At 38.4% G+C, this 21,167-nt stretch overlaps 9 protein-coding genes across 9 annotated transcripts; 6 read left to right on the forward strand and 3 right to left on the reverse strand.

The window, feature by feature from the left end:
- Positions 1–23: 23 nt before the first annotated feature.
- Positions 24–476, forward strand: RHIMIDRAFT_239203 (uncharacterized protein; the record flags this gene model as incomplete). Its single annotated transcript, XM_023609125.1, has 1 exon — positions 24–476. The coding sequence occupies one exon, from the start codon at positions 24–26 to the stop codon at positions 474–476; it is 453 nt and encodes a 150-aa protein (XP_023464760.1).
- Positions 477–511: 35 nt separating this feature from the next.
- RHIMIDRAFT_204481 (kinase-like protein) lies at positions 512–1,398 on the forward strand (the record flags this gene model as incomplete). The annotated part of the gene is made up of 2 exons (XM_023606763.1): positions 512–980; positions 1,034–1,398. Coding segments are annotated over 2 exons (834 nt in total), but the record flags the coding sequence as incomplete, so codon positions are not given.
- A 2,500-nt stretch (positions 1,399–3,898) lies between these two features.
- RHIMIDRAFT_217093 (aconitase) lies at positions 3,899–6,566 on the forward strand. Its single transcript, XM_023607319.1, has 3 exons — positions 3,899–4,008; positions 4,060–4,211; positions 4,270–6,566. The coding sequence occupies exons 1-3, from the start codon at positions 3,973–3,975 to the stop codon at positions 6,446–6,448; spliced, it is 2,367 nt and encodes a 788-aa protein (XP_023464762.1). The 5' UTR covers positions 3,899–3,972; the 3' UTR covers positions 6,449–6,566.
- Positions 6,567–7,192: 626 nt separating this feature from the next.
- Positions 7,193–11,052, reverse strand: RHIMIDRAFT_258777 (uncharacterized protein). The gene is made up of 11 exons (XM_023611362.1): positions 10,956–11,052; positions 10,827–10,896; positions 10,666–10,767; positions 10,480–10,611; positions 10,210–10,423; positions 9,924–10,158; positions 9,447–9,872; positions 8,548–9,395; positions 7,721–8,493; positions 7,514–7,664; positions 7,193–7,456 (listed from the first exon to the last, which is right to left on the reverse strand). Exons 1-11 carry the CDS (start codon positions 11,012–11,014, stop codon positions 7,281–7,283), a joined length of 3,186 nt encoding a protein of 1,061 aa, XP_023464763.1. The 5' UTR covers positions 11,015–11,052; the 3' UTR covers positions 7,193–7,280.
- Positions 11,053–11,892: 840 nt separating this feature from the next.
- RHIMIDRAFT_204709 (uncharacterized protein) lies at positions 11,893–14,415 on the forward strand (the record flags this gene model as incomplete). The annotated part of the gene is made up of 4 exons (XM_023606778.1): positions 11,893–12,202; positions 12,267–12,502; positions 12,557–12,772; positions 12,829–14,415. The coding sequence occupies 4 exons, from the start codon at positions 11,893–11,895 to the stop codon at positions 14,413–14,415; spliced, it is 2,349 nt and encodes a 782-aa protein (XP_023464764.1).
- Positions 14,416–14,515: 100 nt separating this feature from the next.
- Positions 14,516–15,330, reverse strand: RHIMIDRAFT_239208 (putative COPII-coated vesicle protein; the record flags this gene model as incomplete). The annotated part of the gene is made up of 5 exons (XM_023609126.1): positions 14,516–14,640; positions 14,692–14,799; positions 14,853–15,027; positions 15,090–15,125; positions 15,175–15,330. 5 exons carry the CDS (start codon positions 15,328–15,330, stop codon positions 14,516–14,518), a joined length of 600 nt encoding a protein of 199 aa, XP_023464765.1.
- A 314-nt stretch (positions 15,331–15,644) lies between these two features.
- On the forward strand, positions 15,645–16,119 carry RHIMIDRAFT_258780 (uncharacterized protein). Its single transcript, XM_023611363.1, has one exon. The coding sequence runs from the start codon at positions 15,677–15,679 to the stop codon at positions 15,908–15,910; it is 234 nt and encodes a 77-aa protein (XP_023464766.1). The 5' UTR covers positions 15,645–15,676; the 3' UTR covers positions 15,911–16,119.
- An 839-nt stretch (positions 16,120–16,958) lies between these two features.
- RHIMIDRAFT_314474 (uncharacterized protein) lies at positions 16,959–17,702 on the reverse strand (the record flags this gene model as incomplete). Its single annotated transcript, XM_023614939.1, has 1 exon — positions 16,959–17,702. The coding sequence occupies one exon, from the start codon at positions 17,700–17,702 to the stop codon at positions 17,184–17,186; it is 519 nt and encodes a 172-aa protein (XP_023464767.1). The 3' UTR covers positions 16,959–17,183.
- A 1,137-nt stretch (positions 17,703–18,839) lies between these two features.
- Positions 18,840–19,297, forward strand: RHIMIDRAFT_258783 (uncharacterized protein). The gene has a single exon (XM_023611364.1). It carries the CDS (start codon positions 18,872–18,874, stop codon positions 19,268–19,270), a length of 399 nt encoding a protein of 132 aa, XP_023464768.1. The 5' UTR covers positions 18,840–18,871; the 3' UTR covers positions 19,271–19,297.
- The last annotated feature ends 1,870 nt before the right edge of the window (positions 19,298–21,167 follow it).

Here is a 21,167-nt window from a genome sequence, read left to right on the forward strand (position 1 = left end):
TCTACTTTCTACTTTCTATCAAAATGAAAAATACAGACACTAGTTTACAAAAACTAGATAAAAGGGCTGCCGAAGCTTTTCCTATGTCGGGTAAATCGTTTGAAAATGTAGATCGACTTCACATTACTAACATGTTTCAAACTAACGCGCCAAAAGCATCCTCCAATATAACATTGGGAGAAAAGAAGGATAGCACTACCCAAGATATTTCTTCTCCTGCCATCCATGTGAGTCCAAAAGATATTCTTAGCGAAATCGCTACATCGGTTGCTCGCAATCAAAAGAAGAATGTGGTTGTGTCGTTCTTGATGCAGTTATTTAGAAAGACACGAAAAGATACAGTAGGGTTTGATGATGATCAAGTTGATCATAAATTGATATACGAGCAGCTTCAGAAGGCCGATCTGTCAAGAGAATTTATACTAAAATTGGATATTCTTTTTGAAACAAGCGGCAAGTACAAAGATAACAAATGATTAGCTCATAATATTCATGATTCCGTGTAGAAGAAACGTTGGGTCGTGGCGGTGGTGGTAGTGTCAAAGCGATCCGAATGTTTGGCATACAAAAACCTTACGCGGTCAAAAGGTTTCGGAAACGAAAGCAAGGAGAAAGCAAAGAGCGCTATTTTGAAAAAATTTGCAAGGAGTTCCGCATTGGAAGATTGTGTTGCCATGACAATGTGATTCAAGTGCTTGATTTGATAGAGATTGGTCAGACATTATATCAAATCATGGAATATATACCATTTAGCTTGCATGCGTCCATAGCGAGTGGTAAAATGACAGCCGAAGAAATCAACTGTTGCTGGCGTCAGCTACTTCAAGGCCTCCAGTACTTGCATTCAATAGGCATTGCCCATAGAGATATTAAGATGGATAATCTAGTAATAGATGAAAAGGGAATCGTCAAACTTGTAGATTTTGGATGCGCTGTGCCTTTCAAAATCCCCAAGAAACCAAACGTTTATATGTCTTCAGGTAATACATTATCAGCACTTTCCCCATTTTCTTAATCCTTTTCATGTAAAAAGGCGTGTCCGGTTCTAATCCTTATATTCCTCCTGAGCAATTTGCGAATGCTTACTACAACCCATGTCAAGGAGATGTATGGTCTTCTGCAATCGTCTATGTTACTATGGTGACTCATAAGTTTCCTTGGATTGTTGCTCGCCCTGAAGAAGACTTGTCTTATGCACGCTACTTGCGTGAAAACGGTAAACATGTGTTTGTAAAAGCCTTGACAGATAACTCAAAGCCTATAATATTGAAAATGCTGCGACCTGATCCCGAAAAACGGTGTACCCTCAAAGACGTTATGAAGAATTCCTGGGTTTGCAGTGTCGATACATGTACTCGCCATAAGCGAGCTTCCAGCCATACGCATAATCTATTCTAAAGAATTAATAAATAGAATGCTTAGACTATTATTCTTGCTATTATTACTTTTTCCTTAAAACAAGGAGCATAAAAGAAATGCCTATGGGAAACAGCCAAAAGATACAAAAAGTATGGGGTAAGCGATGAATGGAGGGAGGTTACTAAGAGGGGAAACGAAATGACTGAATGCAAAGTATATGTACTTAGAGGTTAACCTGCGGATTAAAGTGATCCAGGGGAGCAAATTGGGAGCACATCCTACGGGATAGACTATGACTATTGCCTGAGATAGGCCACTTTAAATGAAACGAGGAATTATTCCACACTTATAAAGAGACGCCGATGAATAGTACGATCCTTGCTACATATGCATCTTTGTAGCCGATTAGATGGCCATTCCCATCTGTCAGCTAATGATCCAACTGCGATAAGCGCGTACCATTAGAATGTTGATAATCAAATTTATCGAAAGAGAAGATTGATGGACTTTGAAGAACAAGTGATAGATAAAAGACACAAGACAGCAGCAGCATATCTATGCTCTTTTCGTAGGAGTTTGTAAAGAGCTTTAACACCGCCAATAATCTTGTTACAGTCGCCGTAACATACTAGAATAGCTTTGAGTACGGGATCAAGCAGGAGGCTCTGCAGCGATTGAAGTATATAGCCAAGGTGCAGAGTAACGGCACGAGTGAAGCACTAAATAATCAACGTGTCAGATAGCTTGTAAACCCATGGAGTATTAAAAGTCAAACATAGTATTCTAGTGGAAAAGGAGAGATGGCCATCCATTATTACTCATAAGAAGAGGTTATGTAAATGGTTATAGCCAAATTGTATGCGAGCTTCGGTCAAGTAAAAACTAGTACATATTTGAAATGGAGAGATGACTAGATAATGTGCATCATATCGTTTAACCTCAGCCATACTAATCTTGACACCTCAAGGTTCAAGAGAAACTGAGGACCTGCCATATTTAGTAAGGCGTCTGAAAAAGACATAAATATAAAGGAATTTTACAATTTGAGGAGAAGTGATAAAAGGCAGTCTAAACATTTAGTCGAAAGCTTATTCATATGTTTTCTGCGGGGAAAATATGAACGCCGCACATTTGAGGGGAGATCTCTCTGTAGTCCTGTTATGGAAATGTCGATCTGCAGCAGCGAGCGCACACGTAGCTTCTTATTCAAATCAAAATAGCTACACCTTCTGTAACAAACAGCGAATTGGCAGTAGCAGAGGCAATGGAGACAAATTTAATACGAATAGTAAAGCAAATCAATGAAGAGTTTGGGACATATCATTGACTTATTCGTGTGGTTTATGTAATAGTTGCTCGATGTTATAAAAGATTATCTAATGCTGACTCAAAGTGCATACCAAACAACCCATTTATGTTCATCTGTTTGTATATATCCAAATTCTCCTACCCGCTTGCTGCTAACTGTTTTTTCCCTGCTTAATGTTGAATAAACTGTTTGTACATGTAATTCTACAAAAGAGGAGACAGTATAGTACTATCGTCGACTCTTTACTAAAAGAAGAATATGTATTTTTAACATCCTCAAATCAGTCTGCATAAAAAGTATATATCGAGACAATTTAGGATTTTGCTGTTACAGTAAATACGTTTTATAATCTTGCTACTTCCTATTCTATACAATAGAATCAACAGATCGTTTGTAAAATCTTTAAAAAGTATATCCTTTGAATAATCTCTAACAAATGTTATGATCCATCATACTGGTTGCCTAATGCGGAATTTTAAAGTACAATGAGAAGAACTTCCCCTTCGGCTTAAATTTGAGGCGAGTTACGACTGTATAAATTTGGAAAGGGCCATGCAATAGCCGGAATTTCAAATTTTTTCAGGCCCAAGGTCGCACAAACGGATAAGATAGTGGAAATGACTGTCACGATGCATAGAAAAGTAATAATACACTGCCGATCAATAGTTGGTAATACTCAATAAAGCCGTAAGATGAGTACAAAGTATTTATTAGTACAAGGTATTGTGATATCAACATTTTTCGAAATTTACGACTTATTCTTTATATTTTGGACGCGTAAATACAATGTTTGAAGGCCATTTAAACGGAAGTTAAAATATAAAACTGGGCTAAACTATAATCCAATTTTGGTTGGTTGAAATGACATTGATTTTTCATGGCCCGGACGGTCTTTTTATACTTTTTACTTGGCCCTGTTACTTTTCTTGATTATATCATCATAAAATCAGGGCCATGAAAAAATGTATGCATATCTATAGAAACGATTGCTATGCAAGTAAATGATAAAAAGAGACCCTTTGACTACTATTACTATGACTATCATATATATAGTTTCGCGAACTTACAATTACAATAGCTGACTCCACTTTAATTTCATGTGAATTACATAAATAATATCTCTTTTGCACATGGATAATTTTTTTTTCTGTGTAGCCTTTACTTAATTTGGTAACGACAGTAAAAAATAAAAAGTTCAAAAATATTTTTCGCCTTCTTTTTTCCTTTAGGCTCTTTTTCTTACTACTCCCCCCTCTCTACATTAATACCTCCTTTACTTTAACTAAAAAGAGCTAAAGTAGATAATGTTGTCCTCAAGTCATATTATCAGAGCTGCCAAGGTACAATAACAGCATTACAATTTGAACTCATCACTCATTATTCTCGCTTAGGCTGTTGCCCCTGCTGTCAAGACTCACGCCCGTACCTATGCTAAGGCTAGCACTAACTGGGCTGCCCAAAAGGTTTCCATGTCCAACCTCGAAAAGGATAAATACATCAACTACCAAAGAATCGAAGACAACCTCGAAGTTGTTCGTAGAAGGTAAGCGAAAAATTTTTATATTCGGAGTGCAAGGAAGCTAAACAAGTATTTTCTATAGATTAAACCGTCCTTTGACTCTCTCTGAAAAGGTTGTCTATGGTCACTTGGATGATGCCGAAAACCAAGACATTGTCCGCGGTAAGTCCTACCTTAAGCTTCGCCCTGATCGCGTTGCCTGTCAAGACGCCACTGCTCAAATGGCTCTCCTTCAATTCATGTCTGCTGGCCTCCCTAACGTTGCTGTCCCTACCACTGTTCACTGTGATCACTTGATTGAAGCTCAAGTCGGTGGTGCTAAGGATTTGGCTCGTGCCATTGACATCAACAAGGAAGTCTATGACTTCTTGGCTACTGCTACTGCCAAGTACAATATTGGTTTCTGGAGACCTGGTTCCGGTATTATTCACCAAATCATTCTCGAAAACTATGCTTTCCCCGGTGGTCTCATGATCGGTACCGACTCTCACACCCCTAACGCTGGTGGTCTTGGTATGGTCGCTATCGGTGTTGGTGGTGCTGATGCCGTCGATGTCATGGCTGGTGTTCCTTGGGAACTCAAGTGCCCCAAGACCATTGGTGTCAAGCTTCACGGTAAGCTCAATGGCTGGACCTCCCCCAAGGATGTTATCCTTAAGGTTGCTGGCATCTTGACTGTCAAGGGTGGTACTGGTGCCATTGTCGAATACCTCGGTGAAGGTGTTGACTCTATCTCTTGTACTGGTATGGCTACCATCTGTAACATGGGTGCTGAAATTGGTGCCACTACTTCCATGTTCCCCTTCAACAGCCGTATGGGTGATTATCTCCGTGCCACCAACCGTGCTGCCATCGCCGATTACGCTCAACAATTCTCTCATAACCTCCGTGCCGATGAAGGTGCTCAATATGACGAATTGATTGAAATCGACCTTAACAAGCTCGAACCCCACATCAACGGTCCTTTCACTCCCGATTTGGCCACTCCTCTTTCCAAGTTCAAGGAAACTGCCAAGGCTAACGGCTGGCCCGAAGAACTCAAGGTTGGTTTGATCGGTTCTTGTACCAACTCCTCTTACGAAGACATGGCTCGTTCCGCTTCTCTTGTTAAGCAAGCCTCCGAACACGGCCTCAAGGTCAAGTCCAAGTTCACCATTACCCCTGGTTCTGAACAAATTCGTGCCACCATCGAACGTGACGGCATTATGGACATTCTTACCAACTCTGGTGGTGTTGTCCTTGCCAACGCCTGTGGTCCTTGTATTGGTCAATGGGACCGTCAAGATATCAAGAAGGGTGACAAGAACTCCATCATCACTTCCTACAACCGTAACTTCACTGGTCGTAACGATGGTAACCCTGCTACCCACGCTTTCGTCGCTTCTCCTGAAATCGTCACTGCCTTGGCTATCGCTGGTGACATGACCTTCAACCCCATCACTGATTCCCTTACTGGTGCCGATGGTAAGCCCTTCAAGCTTGACCCTCCCAACGGTAACGAATTGCCTCCTCGCGGTTACGATGCTGGTGAAAACACCTACCAAGCTCCTCCTGCCAATGGTGCTGAAGTTCAAGTCAAGGTCGACCCCAAGTCCACCCGTCTTCAACTTTTAGAACCCTTCGAAAAGTGGAACGGTCAAGACATCAAGGAAGTTCCTATTTTGATCAAGGTCAAGGGTAAGTGTACTACCGATCACATCTCTATGGCTGGTCCTTGGTTGAAGTACCGTGGTCACCTCGACAACATTTCCAACAACATGTTGATTGGTGCTGTCAATGCTGCTAACGATAAGGTCAACTCCGTCTTGAACGTCTTCACCAAGGAATATGCTGGTGTTCCTGAAGTCGCTCGTGACTACAAGAAGAGAGGTGTTAAGTGGGTTGTTATCGGTGATGAAAACTATGGTGAAGGTTCTTCTCGTGAACACGCTGCTTTGGAACCCCGCCACTTAAACGGTGCTGCTATCATCACCAAGTCCTTTGCTCGTATCCACGAAACTAACTTGAAGAAGCAAGGTATGCTTCCTCTTACCTTCGCTAACCCTGCTGACTATGACAAGATCGACCCCACCGACAAGGTTGACATCATTGGTTTGACCGATTTCCAGGAAGGCAAGCCCTTGACTCTCCGTGTTCACAAGAACAACGGTTCTTCCTTAGATATCACTTTGAACCACACTTTCAATGCCGGTCAAATCGAATGGTTCAAGCACGGTAGCTGTCTTAACTACATGAAGGTTCAAACTGCTGCCTCTCAATAAATTATTTCAGTTGCATATTGTATTTGTTAGATAATGTAATAAAGAGTAAATAAACTACTTTAAGCCTTTTTTATTTTAATTTCTATTCTGTATGCAGAAGTTAAACAATAATATCGGCATAAAGTTTATCAGTTTAAATTAGTTTAAAAATCAGTTTTTATTTTGAAAGATGCTTCATGAATAAGACTGCTTTTACCTTGTAACAACATCATAAAATGCCTTATTTAACTGTGTCTCAAAAACAAATGATGGTTGCTAGACGTCGCGAAGGCATTTCGGCAGCATAAATTGCCATTGAGGAAAATATCTCAGAAAGAACCATACATCGCGTGTACCAACAGTGGAAAAAAGATGAAGCTGTAGAGACGAGGCCAAAGTCTGGAAGGCCGCCTATCTTTAACGATAGGAAGAGAAGAGAGCTGGGAAGAGTTGTACGTGAAAGACCCTATGCTTCACCAAATGGAATTAGGAAATTAATCAGTACAAAAGCTTCTGAGAGTACAGTTCGCAGTGAGCTGAAAAAAGTTGGCCGTGCGTGATCTTGTTGAATAAAAATAACTCGGAAACATCAAAAAAACAGATAGATCGAGTGAGCCCCTTGGGAGTCCTTTTTATTAACAAAGAAAGAGATTCATGACAAAAAAAGAAATTGGTCTCAAATGCTATTATGAATCAACTTTATGAGCTTAATGTGATGTATTATGTTCATATCTGACGTAATTGATCATATTGCGTCAAAGGATATAATCTTCTTTACATACGTATCTTCAGTCTATTACTTTTTCTTTTATTAAATATAGTTACAAAATCTAAGGTTACGGATTTATACAAATTACTTTCGGCCACTTCCTTTCTTTCGCTTGCTTGTTTCAAGATTGGGTGCAGACACTTTGACTTTACTCATCATTGTATTGATGTTTTCCATATCAGCGACACCTTTGATTAGCTCTTTTTCACGAGCAGATGCATCTGATAGGGTAAGGAATACAGATTGTGCTTGTTTAACAGCTAATATAGAGTATAATTAGCCATGATCCCAAAGCATAAAGTTTTTCTTATCTTTACCTTTTCCACGTTTCAATGAACCTGGTGTTAGCTTTACTTTATATTTATATTTTTGTATAGCTGGATAAGGAGCGCAAACAGGTATAGCAAAATGAAGAATATCTTCCGGTAGAGGATTGCCTGTCAAAGAATCCAAAGCAGAGAGATTTGCCTATTTGTTTTTTGTTTAGTTATTTCAAATGATATATATAATGTAGCATTACTTACAATTTCATCAGCTTCCAACATAGTAATATTCTCTTCCTTGAGCAATTGTCGAATAACGTCAGTGTCTTTTTCTTCACCTACTTCCAGTGGCTCGTCATTTTCTTTTTCTTCTTCTTCTTTCTGACTCTGTGCTAATCGCGCCTTTTCTTCAGCCTCCTTTCGAGCGCGTTCTTTCTCCAAGGCTGCCTTCTCCGCCTTTGCCTTTGCCTCACGTTTAGCTTTTTTGCCTTTGGGTTGTGGGCCTTTGTTGGATCCAAGTAATTCCATACGAAGTTGTCTTTCTTCCTCATCTTGATCAGCATATTTTTCCTTGATCTTCTTAGCCTTGCCTTTACGTCCACGCGTAGATGAAGGAGGTGTAGTCACATTGGGCTTAGCGGGAGTCTGTTGCTTTTGTTTGCCGTTATTCTGCTGCTTTTGTTGTTGCTTTTGCTGCTTTAGTCTTATTTCCTCGGTTATTTCTGTTGCATTTTGCTTCTTCATCAAACGTCTTTCTTTAGCGGTAATAAACCTCTTTTTTGCCTGAGCCTTATCGCTATCAGGTGCAGATGAGGTTTGATCTTCATCAGAGTCATGTCCGTATTCGTCCAGGGCATATTTACTAGCATCAGGAATGTTTTCGTGATTGGATAATGGCAACGATTGAAGCTTGGTATCAGGGAAGGCGCTTTCATCATCGCTGCTACTACTGCTGCTGCTGTCATCACTATTATCATCATCAGAAGAACTATCTTCTTCGTTGACAGATTTTTCGCTGTTGAATATAGAAATATCTAAAATGAATAAGTTTTTACTGTAATGCTATAAGGATACAATTAATAATATACCTGATGACGCGTTAGGTTCTGCTTCTTTGGACTTTTCAGCAACATCGGACTTGTCTGTTTCTTCAATACTATCTACCTTGGCAGATTGCTCAGGCTCAAGTACATCATCGTCATATTCAGTGGATAGGTCGTTTTCTTTTGCAGGTTTGATATGATTACCAATAGAGGATTCATCCAATTTGAATAAATAACCAAAACCGTAGACAAGCTGGACAGGAGGCAAAAAGTTCTTCTTGCCACGAATCATGAAACTACCCGTCGTCAAATACTCACCAGTAGGTGCAGACTTTGATACTTGATCTGGGTAAACCCAGTAAGCGCTAGTGACAATCTTGGAATCCCAGGCTTTACTTTGACAAACAGACATGATACCGGCTTGATAAAGCGTACTAGGAGATATGGGTTGACCATTAGCTTGAGGCTTATTCTTGACAACCACACTAGCAGCTCCATGGAGGTCAGCGTGAACATAAACATCGTCCTTTGAAAGATAACGTTTAACCAGCATCTCGTTTTGTTGCATATCACGACCGGCAATAACAAGGTATCCTTCTGTAGATATAAACCATTGGAACTTTTCAAACCAAAACGGTTTTCTAATCTTGTTGATTGTGGCAGTAATCTTGGTTTCTTTGAGATCTTGTCGAATCTTTCGTTCAGCAGATTTTAAAGCCTTAGTGGATGCTACGATTGTTTTTTCATGTTTTGATGCCGTTGATTTCTTTTGCTCATAGTATTTTCTAGCATTTGCAAACGCTGTCAAACCAATATCGACATCAACTTTGAATGTTTCCTTTGGTTTTTCTTCTTCGTCTTCATTTTCACTCTCTTCATGATAATCAGGATCACTAAAATAAGAAATAAGAATAGATTCAATATTGCCTACTTTTTTTTCTTACGTCAGAACCAATGTTATTTGATTAGTTTCCAACTTTAGAGTATCAATTAGCAAAGCAATAGGATTGCCTCTTCTCTTTTCTTCCTTGACTAAATCATTCAAATCTTGCCAATCCATTTGACTTGCAACTGCGTTTCGAATAATCGTGATAGCAGCATCAACATATTGAAGATTGAGTTCAATAAGTTCGGCTTTACGCGTGTTGGTAAGCTGTTGATTAAGCAAAGTTTCCACTCTCTTCTCTTGTTCTTGTTTGACTGCTTCCAATTTCTTTAATGCAGCTTCTTCTTGTTTACGAGTCTTCAGCTCAAGCTTCTGTGCTTCAATTGATGAGAAAAACTCGTCTACGGCCATATCAAAAGTAGGATACTCCTTGAATTTTCGATGAGTGAATTGCTTGTACAAAAATGGGTGAAATTCATCATAGCTATTCATTCAATTAGAGCAAAGCCCGGTCAAGTATCATTTCGGCACTTACATTTCCATTGCGCCTTCCTTATCATCGCTTGACCTTTTGTCATCCATTAGAATAATGTAACCCTTAGGAACAGCATTTTTCGTTGATTGAATCATATCATCTGCCTTTTTGAATCCCTCAAGTAGTGCATGCATCATAGGTGAGTTTTCAGACGTATCAAAATCAGAAGCAACTTTCATGTTTGGATCCAATTCAGATTCCATAATAATATGTTCAACCATAGCAGGGCCATACTCTACTCATGATTAATATCATTACTAACGCTTGAATCGTTGAGCCTACTTACCGAATTTAATGTTGAGTATCTTCTTCAAGTTGTCTTTTGGTCCAGCTGCTGATAATGCTTCCTTCAATTCATTAGAATCCACCTTTTTAAAGTCGGTCAAGACTGACTTGATATTGTAAATCTCGCCTACTGCCATCTTCAACGTCTCAGTTGGTTGGACAGTACGGAGTAATGCCAATATGCGATATTCATGATCCGTCAAAATGATGTTGCCCTATAACAAGCATGTTATTAACTACTCTTATAACCCCTTTTGTTCTTGAAACATACAGAAGCGTAGAATTCACAAATAATGTGATATCCTAGACTCTTTTCACCACCAGCAAATTCAAAATCGACAATACGATCCACACCAAGCTGTCGTACATTGGTCAACCTACGAGTACGAAGGCATTTACGAAGCTTCAAAAGATTGCTTAATACACTCCAATACAATGTACAGCTTTAAATATTTACCTTTGCACAAAAAGGTGATGGCATGTCAGATTTCTCTCGACTAAACTGTGTTGTATGAATACGAGTACCTGACTCGACTAAAACGAGCTCCTTATCATCAGGCTAAAAAAAAGTGTAAGTTAGCTTTCAATATTTGTCACTGGTATATTCCCTTAGCATACCTTGGCAAATTTGAATAAGAACGTTTTGGCATTCACGTCATATACATTTTGTAAACGGATACCAATCAGCCTTTTCTCCGAATTAGCTGTCAGTTTTTTCTCTCTCTTTTTCCTTTAACTCTAGTTTACCTTTCTTTAAGGTTCATAACTGTCGAACGGACGTCCAAAGCATTGAAACGTTGCTTCATTTTTTTTTTTTTGGTTCAGTTCAAGGATAAAAAAAAGGTATATGCAAAGTTCCTTCAACACTTTTACAATTTATATGGCGATATCGACAGTCACAAGCGCTGTGCCATGAGTTACCACTGCACCGCAGCAGTTCAGTGTACGCAGCTGAAAATGACACCAGGGAATCGCATTAGTTCAAGGTCATTGTGAGTTTGCAGACAGGGCAGTTATTATGGAAGGACAGCTGCTTCTACACCGAGTGATGATATTTGATATTAAAAAAAAAGACAGAATATAGCTTAGATATGTTGCATGAAAGACGGCTATCAGTGTAACTTGTATTCTATTATAAGATAAAGGATATCATGATTCGATAAACAAATTTACGACACTATATAAAGAACGCACTTCTTCCCAACAATGATACGTCAAAAGGGTATATAGTAAACTCAAAAGAAGTAACTCTTTATTAATAAGCAACAGACGCGCTCTTCATATCTATAAACTTGCCACCAGCTATGCCTATAGTAAATTGGTAATGATCTTACGACACTATTATGCTTTTAAAGTACAATAATCAACTATTAGAGCACTAATCTTACAGCAATATGTCTCCATATTATTTCAAACTAATAATCACTTGTCTGATATGTAAACCAAATGAAATTTATAATGTAACATCATATCATTAGGGATATACAATAAGAGAAGCCCTCAAGTGTTGCTTTTTGTAGATAGAGTAACAGCAGAGAGAGATAGAGAGAGAGACAAGGTCAGTAAAATAACAGCGCCACATGCACGTGACTTGAAAATTTTTTGCTGAAATAAAACGAAAAAAAAATTAGTAGCAAAAGGCTTCCTTCTTTACTGCCGTTAGAGACAACCCTTATTCATTACAATGTCTCGTTTTTTCCGTTCTACATCAGATACTGAATCTGAGACTGACTCTTCTGAAAACGAGTCCGTCTATTCCCAAAGTGATTCCGAGTATGATTCTGAGGCAGAGAGTTATCACTCTGAAGCCGCCCAAGATCAACCCAAAAATCGTTTCTTGAAAGGTGGAAGCGACTCCGAGGATTCTGACGATGAAACCAGTAGAAAGCGCCAAGCAAGATCCCAAAAGGATAAGAGACTTGAAGAGATGGAAAATGCCGTAAAGGCTATTGAAAATGGTCAAAAGAACAATGACTGGAACTTGATCGCCACAGGTGAAATATAAAGAAAAAAAAAATTTGACGTGTGCCATAAGAGACATTAACCCGCGTTAAACAGAATTTGACAAGCTTACTGTCACCATCTCCAGAGCTACAACTGGTTTCAACAAGATTCCTATGCCCAAGTTTTACATCAAACTGATGGTTGAGCTTGAAGACTCTTTAGCCGAGAGCCTCAAGAAAGATAAAGGCAAAAAGAAGAGCACGGGCAATACCAAGGCCATGAACAACCTGAGACAGAAGCTCAAGAAGCTTTCCAAGCAATATGGTGAATATGTCACTGCTTATAGAGAGGTAAAGCCTTTTTTTGTGCGTGATATGAAAGTTAACTTACATGTTATTGCACAGAATCCCGAGGAATTCATGAAAGAACAAGAGCAGCCTGGAGATGAATCAGAAGCTGAAGATGAAGGCAGAGAAATTCAAGAAACTCATAGGGAAATCACTGCTGAGGAGGAAGATGGCTTTACTGCTGTTGGTGCAGGAGGAAAAGCAGTTGTCAATCTCACCTCTGAAAATGTTTTGGCTCGCTTAAGAGAAGTGTTAGAAAGCCGTGGTAGAAAGGTAAAGAATGGCACGTATGCATGACAATGGATGGGGCTTATAGTGATATTCTATAGAACACAGATCGTGTTGAACAGATCAGCATTTTGGAATCTTTGTTAGAGAAAGCAAAATCATCCTTCCAAAAGATTTCTGTTTTATTAGCTCTTATTGCTTCTCGTTTCGATCTTAACGTTGGCAAGGCTCCTTTCATGGACGTTGCCACATGGAAGTCTGCTACCAACGAATTCAACAGCTTGCTCCAAGAACTTGAAACCAATAAATCTTTCATGGTTACCGAAGATGCAGAAGATCTTGACAATGAAGACAGAGATGTCGTTCCAAAAGCCGGCGAGGTTATTAAACTTAGAGGATCCATTGTCAGTTTTGTCGAACGCTTAGATGATGAATTTAACAAGTCTCTTCAAAACATTGACCCTCATGCAACTGAATACATTGACCGTCTTAGAGATGAAGCCGCCATCTATGCTTTGTTACACCGTTCTCAGTTCTACCTTGAAACATACAGCATGACATCTGCTATTCCTAGAGTCATCTTCCGCAAGTTAGATCACGTCTACTACAAGCCTGAAAACGTCATCAAGTCACTCGAGATCGCTAGTAAGAAGCTTTTACCTGACTACGTTGTCACCAAGGTTACTACTGCCGAAGAACCCTCTGAGTTGATCAACCAACTTTGCAACTATCTCTATAACGATACTTCAAGTGTATTCCGTACCCGTGCTATGCTTTGCCATATTTATCACTATGCTCTTCTTAAGAAATACTACACTGCCCGTGACTTATTATTAATGTCCCATGTACAAGATTCCATCCACCAGGCTGATATTGCCACTCAAATCTTATACAACCGTGCTATGGTTCAACTTGGTATCTGCGCTTTCCGCGAAGGTTTGATCAAAGAATCTCATGCTACCCTTTCCGAGATTCAAGGATCTGGTCGTGTTAAAGAACTTTTGGCTCAAGGTGTTCAAACTCAACGCTTCAATCAGCCTACTACTGTGGATGTTGAAGCTGCTGAACGTCAACGTCAATTACCTTTCCATATGCACATCAATTTGGAGCTTTTGGAATGTATCTTCTTGACATGTTCTATGCTTTTAGAAATTCCTGCTCAAGCACAGGCTGGACCTAATAACAAAAAGTTCATCTCTAGACCCTTCCGTAGATTACTTGATTATAATGAGCGTCAAGCATTCTGTGGCCCACCCGAGAATACAAGAGACCATATCATGAGCGCTGCCAAGGCCTTAGCATCAGGTGAATGGGAAAAGGCAAAGGAATACATCTTGGCTATCAAGATTTGGGATTTGATGACCGAAACAAACAAAATCAAAGAAATGCTTGTGCGCAAGATTCAAGAAGAAGGGCTTCGTACATACTTGTTTACGTATGCTTCTTACTACTCCACAGTTGGATTAGCACAATTATCCAAAATGTTTGACTTGCCTATTAACACAGTCTCTGCCATTGTTGCAAAGATGATTTTCAATGAAGAATTAGCAGCGTCACTAGATCAAGTTACTCAATGTGTCGTCTTACATCAAGTTGAACTTTCTAGACTCCAAGTGCTTTCTTTACAATATTCTGAAAAAGTGGCCAATCTTGTTGAACAAAATGAAAAATTAACAACAACTTTTTAAATCAATTGCTTTTCTTTCACTTTTCTCCCCTCTTTTTCTCCTCTTCATTTTTATTGTCTATTGAAAATAAAATACAAAACTTTGTGTAATAAAGAGTTACTTAAACAGTTCGTTTGGTTTGAAAGAAGTGCTTGAGATAATGAATTTGAAGGAAACAGACTGTAATCAATAGACCCAATTGGGTAATAGACCACCACTTGACACGAGCATTCGTACTTTCAACAGCTAATAAAAATTGTTTACGTTATAAACAAAGAAGTGCATATGTTAACTTACTGTCTCTGTGTCTACGTTCTCTGGCTACAATGTATTCTTGAGCTGATTTAATAGCAAAGATACTATCTGCCAATTCTTCTATTTCATGTTTCAAAGGATCGGTTTGAACTAGGAATGATGTTGGATACACAGCTTGTGGCAAAGTTAAGGGATATTATTACCTGCAGTACCCTTTTCGTGAACACGCGTGTTAAAACTGATCACCTTGGTGGATTGAGATGTTTTCTCATTAGAGAAACAAAAGGTATATTTCCCAGTTTCCTTGGCGGTTATAGTATAAGCACCTTGGTCATGATGAGAATCTGTTGCCATGATCGTGTCTTGAGGACTTGTCAACTATATGTGTTTAAGATAGAGAGAGATTTAATGCTTGTTATTATTGCTATTATTTTCATTACCCAAAAGTCAATATCATAGTCTCCTCCGTGAGCAACCTATTGAATGTGAGTTTAATGTGGACATACATCCGTTGATGTTTCTTACTTGATAAGTGATAGACATTGAATCATCAAGATTCATGTACTCAAAGAAGCATTCCTTTTTGTGAGGCTCAATGGCAAGAGTTAAAGCGGAAACACTGCCTAAGCAAAGTAAAATGGTGAAAAAGAATGGAGCAACTGCCTGCTTTGAAAACTTCATCTTGAAATTCAAGTTTTATAAAATAAAATTCAAGTTTGTCAGTCGTGTCTAGGTCAATACTTGTTGGCTTCACTCCGACTTCCAATGTGATACAGGCTTTCCTTGCCGTTAATTTGGGGGGACAGATATGCGCATACAGATAATATGCTTCCTGTAGTTTACGCATTTATTAATCATTGATAGACAAAATAGAGAGAAGCAGATACAGCCATCTAATCAAGTATAGTAAAATGTGCTCATAGCCAATAGTAAATGACCATGGCAACAGCATCTACATGAATCTGTTTTAATATAAAAGAGGGGCAATGTTTGTCACAGTTTTTTGGATTTATACTTTATTACTCAAATGCAAATCAAGCTCGTTATTCTTACTATCTGTGCTTCTCTTGCCGCTATTGGTTTAGCTGCTCCTTCTCCTCAAGGCGACCCCAATGCTAATGGCTTAGACCTTAATATTCCTAGCGATGGACAAATTTCTCCTGGTACTGATGATCTAAGTCTTCCTGGGGGCCTTGATGAAAGTACTGAAATTTCGGCTTTGAGTAATCCCGACAACGAACCGATGGCAATACTGGCATGAAGAAGACGTAGTGGTGGTCGTGGCTTTGGTAGCCGTGGTGGCCTTGGTGGTCGTGGCCGTCCTAGAATACCCATATCAATACCCGAGGTGCCATACTCATAAAGAAACCCCATAATGTTAAAGTACAATAAGCTTCAATAAACTTGATACTTCTTTTTATGCATATTCTTTTCAATATTTCTGTTTCTATGATCGACTTGTCAGCAAAGTTACTATTAAAAACTCGCAAGGATATTAATAAGCAACTTGTATACAGAGTGACTCAAATACTTGAAATATATCTGTTACTACAAGTGATTGGCATCTTTTACTTTTATATATCTGTCAGTTGAAAATGACCTGAACAGCACCAGTTTACGGAGTATTTTGTTCAACACTAGTGTGTACCTGTGGTTGATATATACACATCTTATAATTATGGAAGTGCAGCTACACCTTGTTGGATCAAGTTTTAATTCTGCTTCCTTGATACCTAAGAGTAAACCTTGAGAGAACTTTAGATTCGAGATATTTAATCATCTATAGAATGTTGGTCAAAAAGAATAGACCTAAGCGAATATCATCAATTTTGGCCTTGTTTATCAAAGGACAGCAATGTGATAGGAAATCTTCGAAGATCAATTAAGTCTATGGCGCATTCTGTTCTCCCTCCCTCTTATTTCAATTGCCTCTAAATAGAATACTACTCTATTCACTCAAAAGAGCAGCGATAGATACTACCATTCTGCCCTAATTATGTCATCCTAATAGCTATTGACATTAAAAGTACTGTTAGGATATCACCAACAGTCAAAAAGATAACAAATTAAAAGTCAGACAATCTTCTATCACAGTATAGTCACCTTTTTGGTGTTTTTTCTTTTTTTATGAAATACGCTATTTAACAATATAGCTGAAAGCCTTTTTATCCAAATAATTGCCCCAGAATATAGTAATGACGATGGTCTGACTTTTTTATTTACTACAGTATAATCAATCAAGCCCTTAAAGATAGCTACGCTAACATATGCATCTAATGCAGCGTAATTAATTTGATCTTGTGTGAGCCTAGGAGCATTCCAATTTCCACACCTAACGTTATTTGTTTTTTGGTAAAGATTTCAAAACAATAGCACAGATTTTGGCCAAGGATAAGGACCTTTTCTCTATAATCCCTCTATCCATACAAAATGATCCTAGCTCAGCGATATTTTTTGAGTTTATCTTGTATCCCTTCTGTAAGCGCAGAAAATTACCATTTACATTTTCACATTTTCACACTCCAGAAGGCATCTTAACTTTTCAGGAAAGTCATCCTCGGTGAATTCAAAAGTGCGAACAGGTAAGTTTTGTTTTTATAACAGAATTGGATAAACAATGCTTCATTTAAAGATGCTTGTGCTCTTCTTGATCTAATATTAAAAGTATCATGATTTCTTGCTATCCATTCACAATCGAAATCCAAGTATACGGGATGATCTTCTTCCAAATTATCCAAAATGTTCTGACATGTAAGGTTGATTTCTTCAGAATCAGAAAATACAAACACACTCATTGTATTAGGAAGTGCCATAACAGGTAAAACCGAACCATAATCATTGCTAGACTGTTCTTCGATGTTTGTTGGCTTGCATACAATGGTCTTACTGTTATTTTTCAATAAACTTGGTAGTACGCCTTCCAAAAAAGTTCGATCGCTGTTTACATTGTCAGTGTAAAAAAGCAAAGGCAGCTGATAGTCATTAAGCTTGTAAGGATTCACTAAAGTGTTGAAAGGCGAAACAAGATGAGAAAGTGTCTTGGGTGGGGCCATTGCCTGTATTCTTATCCTAGTCGATTCAGCAGTCATAAAGTTGTATATATCACTTTTATTCATTTGCGTATAACGCACGAAAAACGACTTTTTCGCAAACACTTATTTTTTTAACAAAAGGTAACATTGTGGAGTGATACATCTGCGTTCAGTAAAAACAACTCTATAAGTATAGTATGCGTAGCTCAAAGAAGAAAAAGCAAAGAAGCTTCTTTATTGAAGATAAACAAACACCAATACCTATACGCGTCAATAAGCGAAGGCTCAGTGATGAAGAACCAACACAACCAGACTTCGCTAAAAGAAGCAAACGACAACATAACAATGACCTTACCTATCTTATATGCTTTGACAATTCAATGCATAATTATATCTCTACTGTGATTTTGAATAAGATAAGGCATAGCAAAAAACTTGAAGCTGATCTCCTGAAAGCGAAAAATGACTTGTCAAACAAGACGAGGCTTCCACCCGGAATTATGACAAATGCTGCGTCTTTTGCCGATTTGGAGACTAATGTGATGAGAAACTTCATGGAAAACAACGGCCAAAAGTTGATGATTGAATTATGGAAAGACTATGTAAACGAACACTTTGATTCGATCGCCAAAACCCTCAGGGACAGAAACCTTTCCTTTAAAAAAGAAGAACCTTCCTCTTCATTAATCCAATCAGGTTCAAGTGGTATTAACGTGGAAGAACAATACAGGACATTCTCTATTTCAGTAAACAAAGCTTTACGAAAAGAACTTCCTGAAAACATAGAAAATGTTGTCAAAACAAAAATAGAAACATCACTTGAAAATTCCAGTGACTTCTGCGCCCAGTTTTTATTTATCATAAATGCAATGTCTATTGTTATCAAGAGCGACGGTAAAATCATTCCGAAAAAATCTACTGAATTCGATATGCTGCAAGTGTTGCCGTTTGAATTTGTTCAGAAAAATGGTGTACAGCCCGTACTTTCATCTCTACCGCTTCCCCACAATATGCCAGATGAATATCGGAGAGAATTAGAAGTCTTATTCACCGAGCAGCATTTATCGCTCATTCAGTCCCACTTCTTTGGTTCAGGTGCTCAACAAAAAAATCTAGAAAAGCATCCCGTAGAGGATTTTTTATTTAAGGAATTGGCTTCAAATGGAATCACCAAAGATTCTTACAATACAATGCTCACAACAGAAGAGATGAAAGTCGCTCTTGCTCGAATAGTTACTAACATCAAGAACATGTGGAGTACCAACGATATTTTTAAAAAACTTCTTGATCGCCTGCTGGACGTTCTGTTAAGACTACATTTGGCTGGAGCTAGAACCAGCAAGTACAATTCATACGTTGCTCGAAAGGCCAAGAATAAATATACAGTAGATGATTCATTTCTTAGCAGTAATAGCCAAAGAAACTTAATTAGCACAGAGTACAAGAAAAAGCGAAAACGGGAGCAAAAGTTGCAAATGATAACCGACAAAGAAAAGCAAGCAAAGTATAAAGACCAAATTAGTAAAAATGACCAAAGAATAGACTTCTTCAGAAAACTTAACAGGCATAGCGTCGCTTCGGTAAGATAAAGCTTCTGCTCTTTTAATCAAAATAATTAACAAACATATTTTGTAGTCTTCTACTGATAAGGTTGAACATGATGAAGAATCAAATTCAGACAATGCAAACACCGATGAACCATCTCGTTCGCGCTTGAAGGGCTTGAAGTCAGTGACTAAGCATCTCTTACTATCATCTGGTGAAACCATCACTGTAGAGGATATCAAAAGAGATATGACAGATGCAACGGAAAAGGAAATATCAACCATGAGCCTATTAATTCAAAAACTTAAACCTTATATACCTGCTAAACAAAATCGTTTTGTAATCGGCTATCAAATACCATTCTGTCTATTAGCAAACGACATCTTACATGTCACAGGCAATAAAAAGTTCACTCGCCTGCTTTTCCCTCAACCACGCCCCTCACAGCTTCAGGCACTGAAAATTAATGCTACATCCATATATCAGATGCTTACCTCAGAGCCCAATCCTCTCAGCATTGCAGATTTTGATAATAACAAAATTGATTCCATCGAGTACGCACGATCGAATAAAGACGCTGTATTCTGCTCAATATTTGATATGGCTCAAATCAAGAAAACCTGTGAATCATATAATCTTACTTTTGCTCAAAATATCAAAATACTACCAGGTATGCAAACGTGTAGAGTATTGTGTTCAAAAAAAAGTCAAGGAAGCTGGCGTTGTTGCAGCAGAAAAACCAATTGACCATCTTTCGCGTATTTTGAATTACCCTGCGGTCATAAATGAAAGCAAGAAGAACCCTTCTGACTTACAATGTGAAATCGATACTTTGCAGCATAACGTCAACAACCTAAAGGATAGTCTACGTACCTTACTCAAATCTGATTTGGTGACGAAGCTGACTGCAGAGATAAAGACAATCAAGGTTGAATTAATGAGTGAACATAAAGACGGGGTGATAACAAAACTCAATGCTACCAAAAAGAAAAGACGTGACGCATATCTTGCGATTCAAAAATGTCGGTCTAGCAAATCCGCCCTAAATCAAGAGCTTTACTATAAAAGGATGGCCATGCGTTACAAAAGTCAGATTGCTAAGAAGGAAGAAGTGACATCTACTAGCTCCACCAAAGAGGAAAAAGAAGACTCATTTTTCAAGTTGACTAATGAAACCCGTGGTGTATATGAAGTTACCAAATGTCGTTTAGTTGAATCACCTGAGGATTTTGTCTTTTCTGGAACTGATAATGGTATCATCAATATGTCAACCACTACAGCATTCAACTTCGACAGGTACAAATTTCACTTGAAACTATATAACCGATATCAAATCTTGAAGGAAACAAATATTGATCTTCAAGTCAACAAAGACTATCTGAATTTACCTCCACAACAGGTTATAAATTCTGTAGACATTGATGTTGGCTGCTCTCACCGTCAAATCAGAAAAAATTGGAAAGAGCAAAGAAATACACTACTGACGGAAAAGAGATATCAAAGGTCGAAGTTATATTATCGGAAGCGCCTATTACAACAACAAATTCCTATATATCTGAGTACCAAGCTTCTTTTAACCTGCATGTAGGTTATTCTGGTCAATTACGAAGGTTCTACTCGTCCAAGAAGAGGGTAAACTTGCAAAGAGCTGAGGAGATTCAAAAATCAAGATTTTTAAATTCCATAATTGACAAAGAAAGGAGGGAAATAGTTTCAAAAAGAGGTAATATATAACTTGGTATGATGGTTGTAGAAGCTCAACTAATCCTCATAACCCAATAGATTGGGATAAACTAGTTCAATTCATCGGGGATAGAGGCACAGGAGTAGGAACTAGAATAAAAGGCCATCGTAGATACGGGGGGAGGTGGCTTGAAATAATGCGTGGAAAAAGAGGCAATGTCTGTATTACTAGCGAATATAAGACGTCTCAAACATGTG

The sequence above is a fragment of the Rhizopus microsporus genome (assembly GCF_002708625.1).
Source record: "Rhizopus microsporus ATCC 52813 unplaced genomic scaffold scaffold_12, whole genome shotgun sequence".
In the NCBI taxonomy this organism is placed as follows: domain Eukaryota; kingdom Fungi; phylum Mucoromycota; class Mucoromycetes; order Mucorales; family Rhizopodaceae; genus Rhizopus; species Rhizopus microsporus.

What these genes read in the sequence shown, in the direction of transcription:
- RHIMIDRAFT_217093 (XM_023607319.1), top strand. Translation starts at nt 3,973, where the DNA reads ATGTTGTCCTCAAGTCATATTATCAGAGCTGCCAAG. An exon ending in ATATTATCAGAGCTGCCAAG is followed by an intron (nt 4,009 to 4,059) that starts GTACAATAACAG and finishes ATTCTCGCTTAG; the next exon opens with GCTGTTGCCCCTGCTGTCAA. An exon ending in CTCGAAGTTGTTCGTAGAAG is followed by an intron (nt 4,212 to 4,269) that starts GTAAGCGAAAAA and finishes TATTTTCTATAG; the next exon opens with ATTAAACCGTCCTTTGACTC.
- RHIMIDRAFT_258777 (XM_023611362.1), bottom strand. Translation starts at nt 11,014, where the DNA reads ATGAAGCAACGTTTCAATGCTTTGGACGTCCGTTCGACAGTTATGAAC. An exon ending in GTTATGAACCTTAAAGAAAG is followed by an intron (nt 10,897 to 10,955) that starts GTAAACTAGAGT and finishes TTCGGAGAAAAG; the next exon opens with GCTGATTGGTATCCGTTTAC. An exon ending in TTTGTGAATTCTACGCTTCT is followed by an intron (nt 10,424 to 10,479) that starts GTATGTTTCAAG and finishes TGCTTGTTATAG; the next exon opens with GGCAACATCATTTTGACGGA.
- RHIMIDRAFT_258780 (XM_023611363.1), top strand. Translation starts at nt 15,677, where the DNA reads ATGCAAATCAAGCTCGTTATTCTTACTATCTGTGCTTCTCTTGCCGCT.
- RHIMIDRAFT_258783 (XM_023611364.1), top strand. Translation starts at nt 18,872, where the DNA reads ATGCTCACAACAGAAGAGATGAAAGTCGCTCTTGCTCGAATAGTTACT.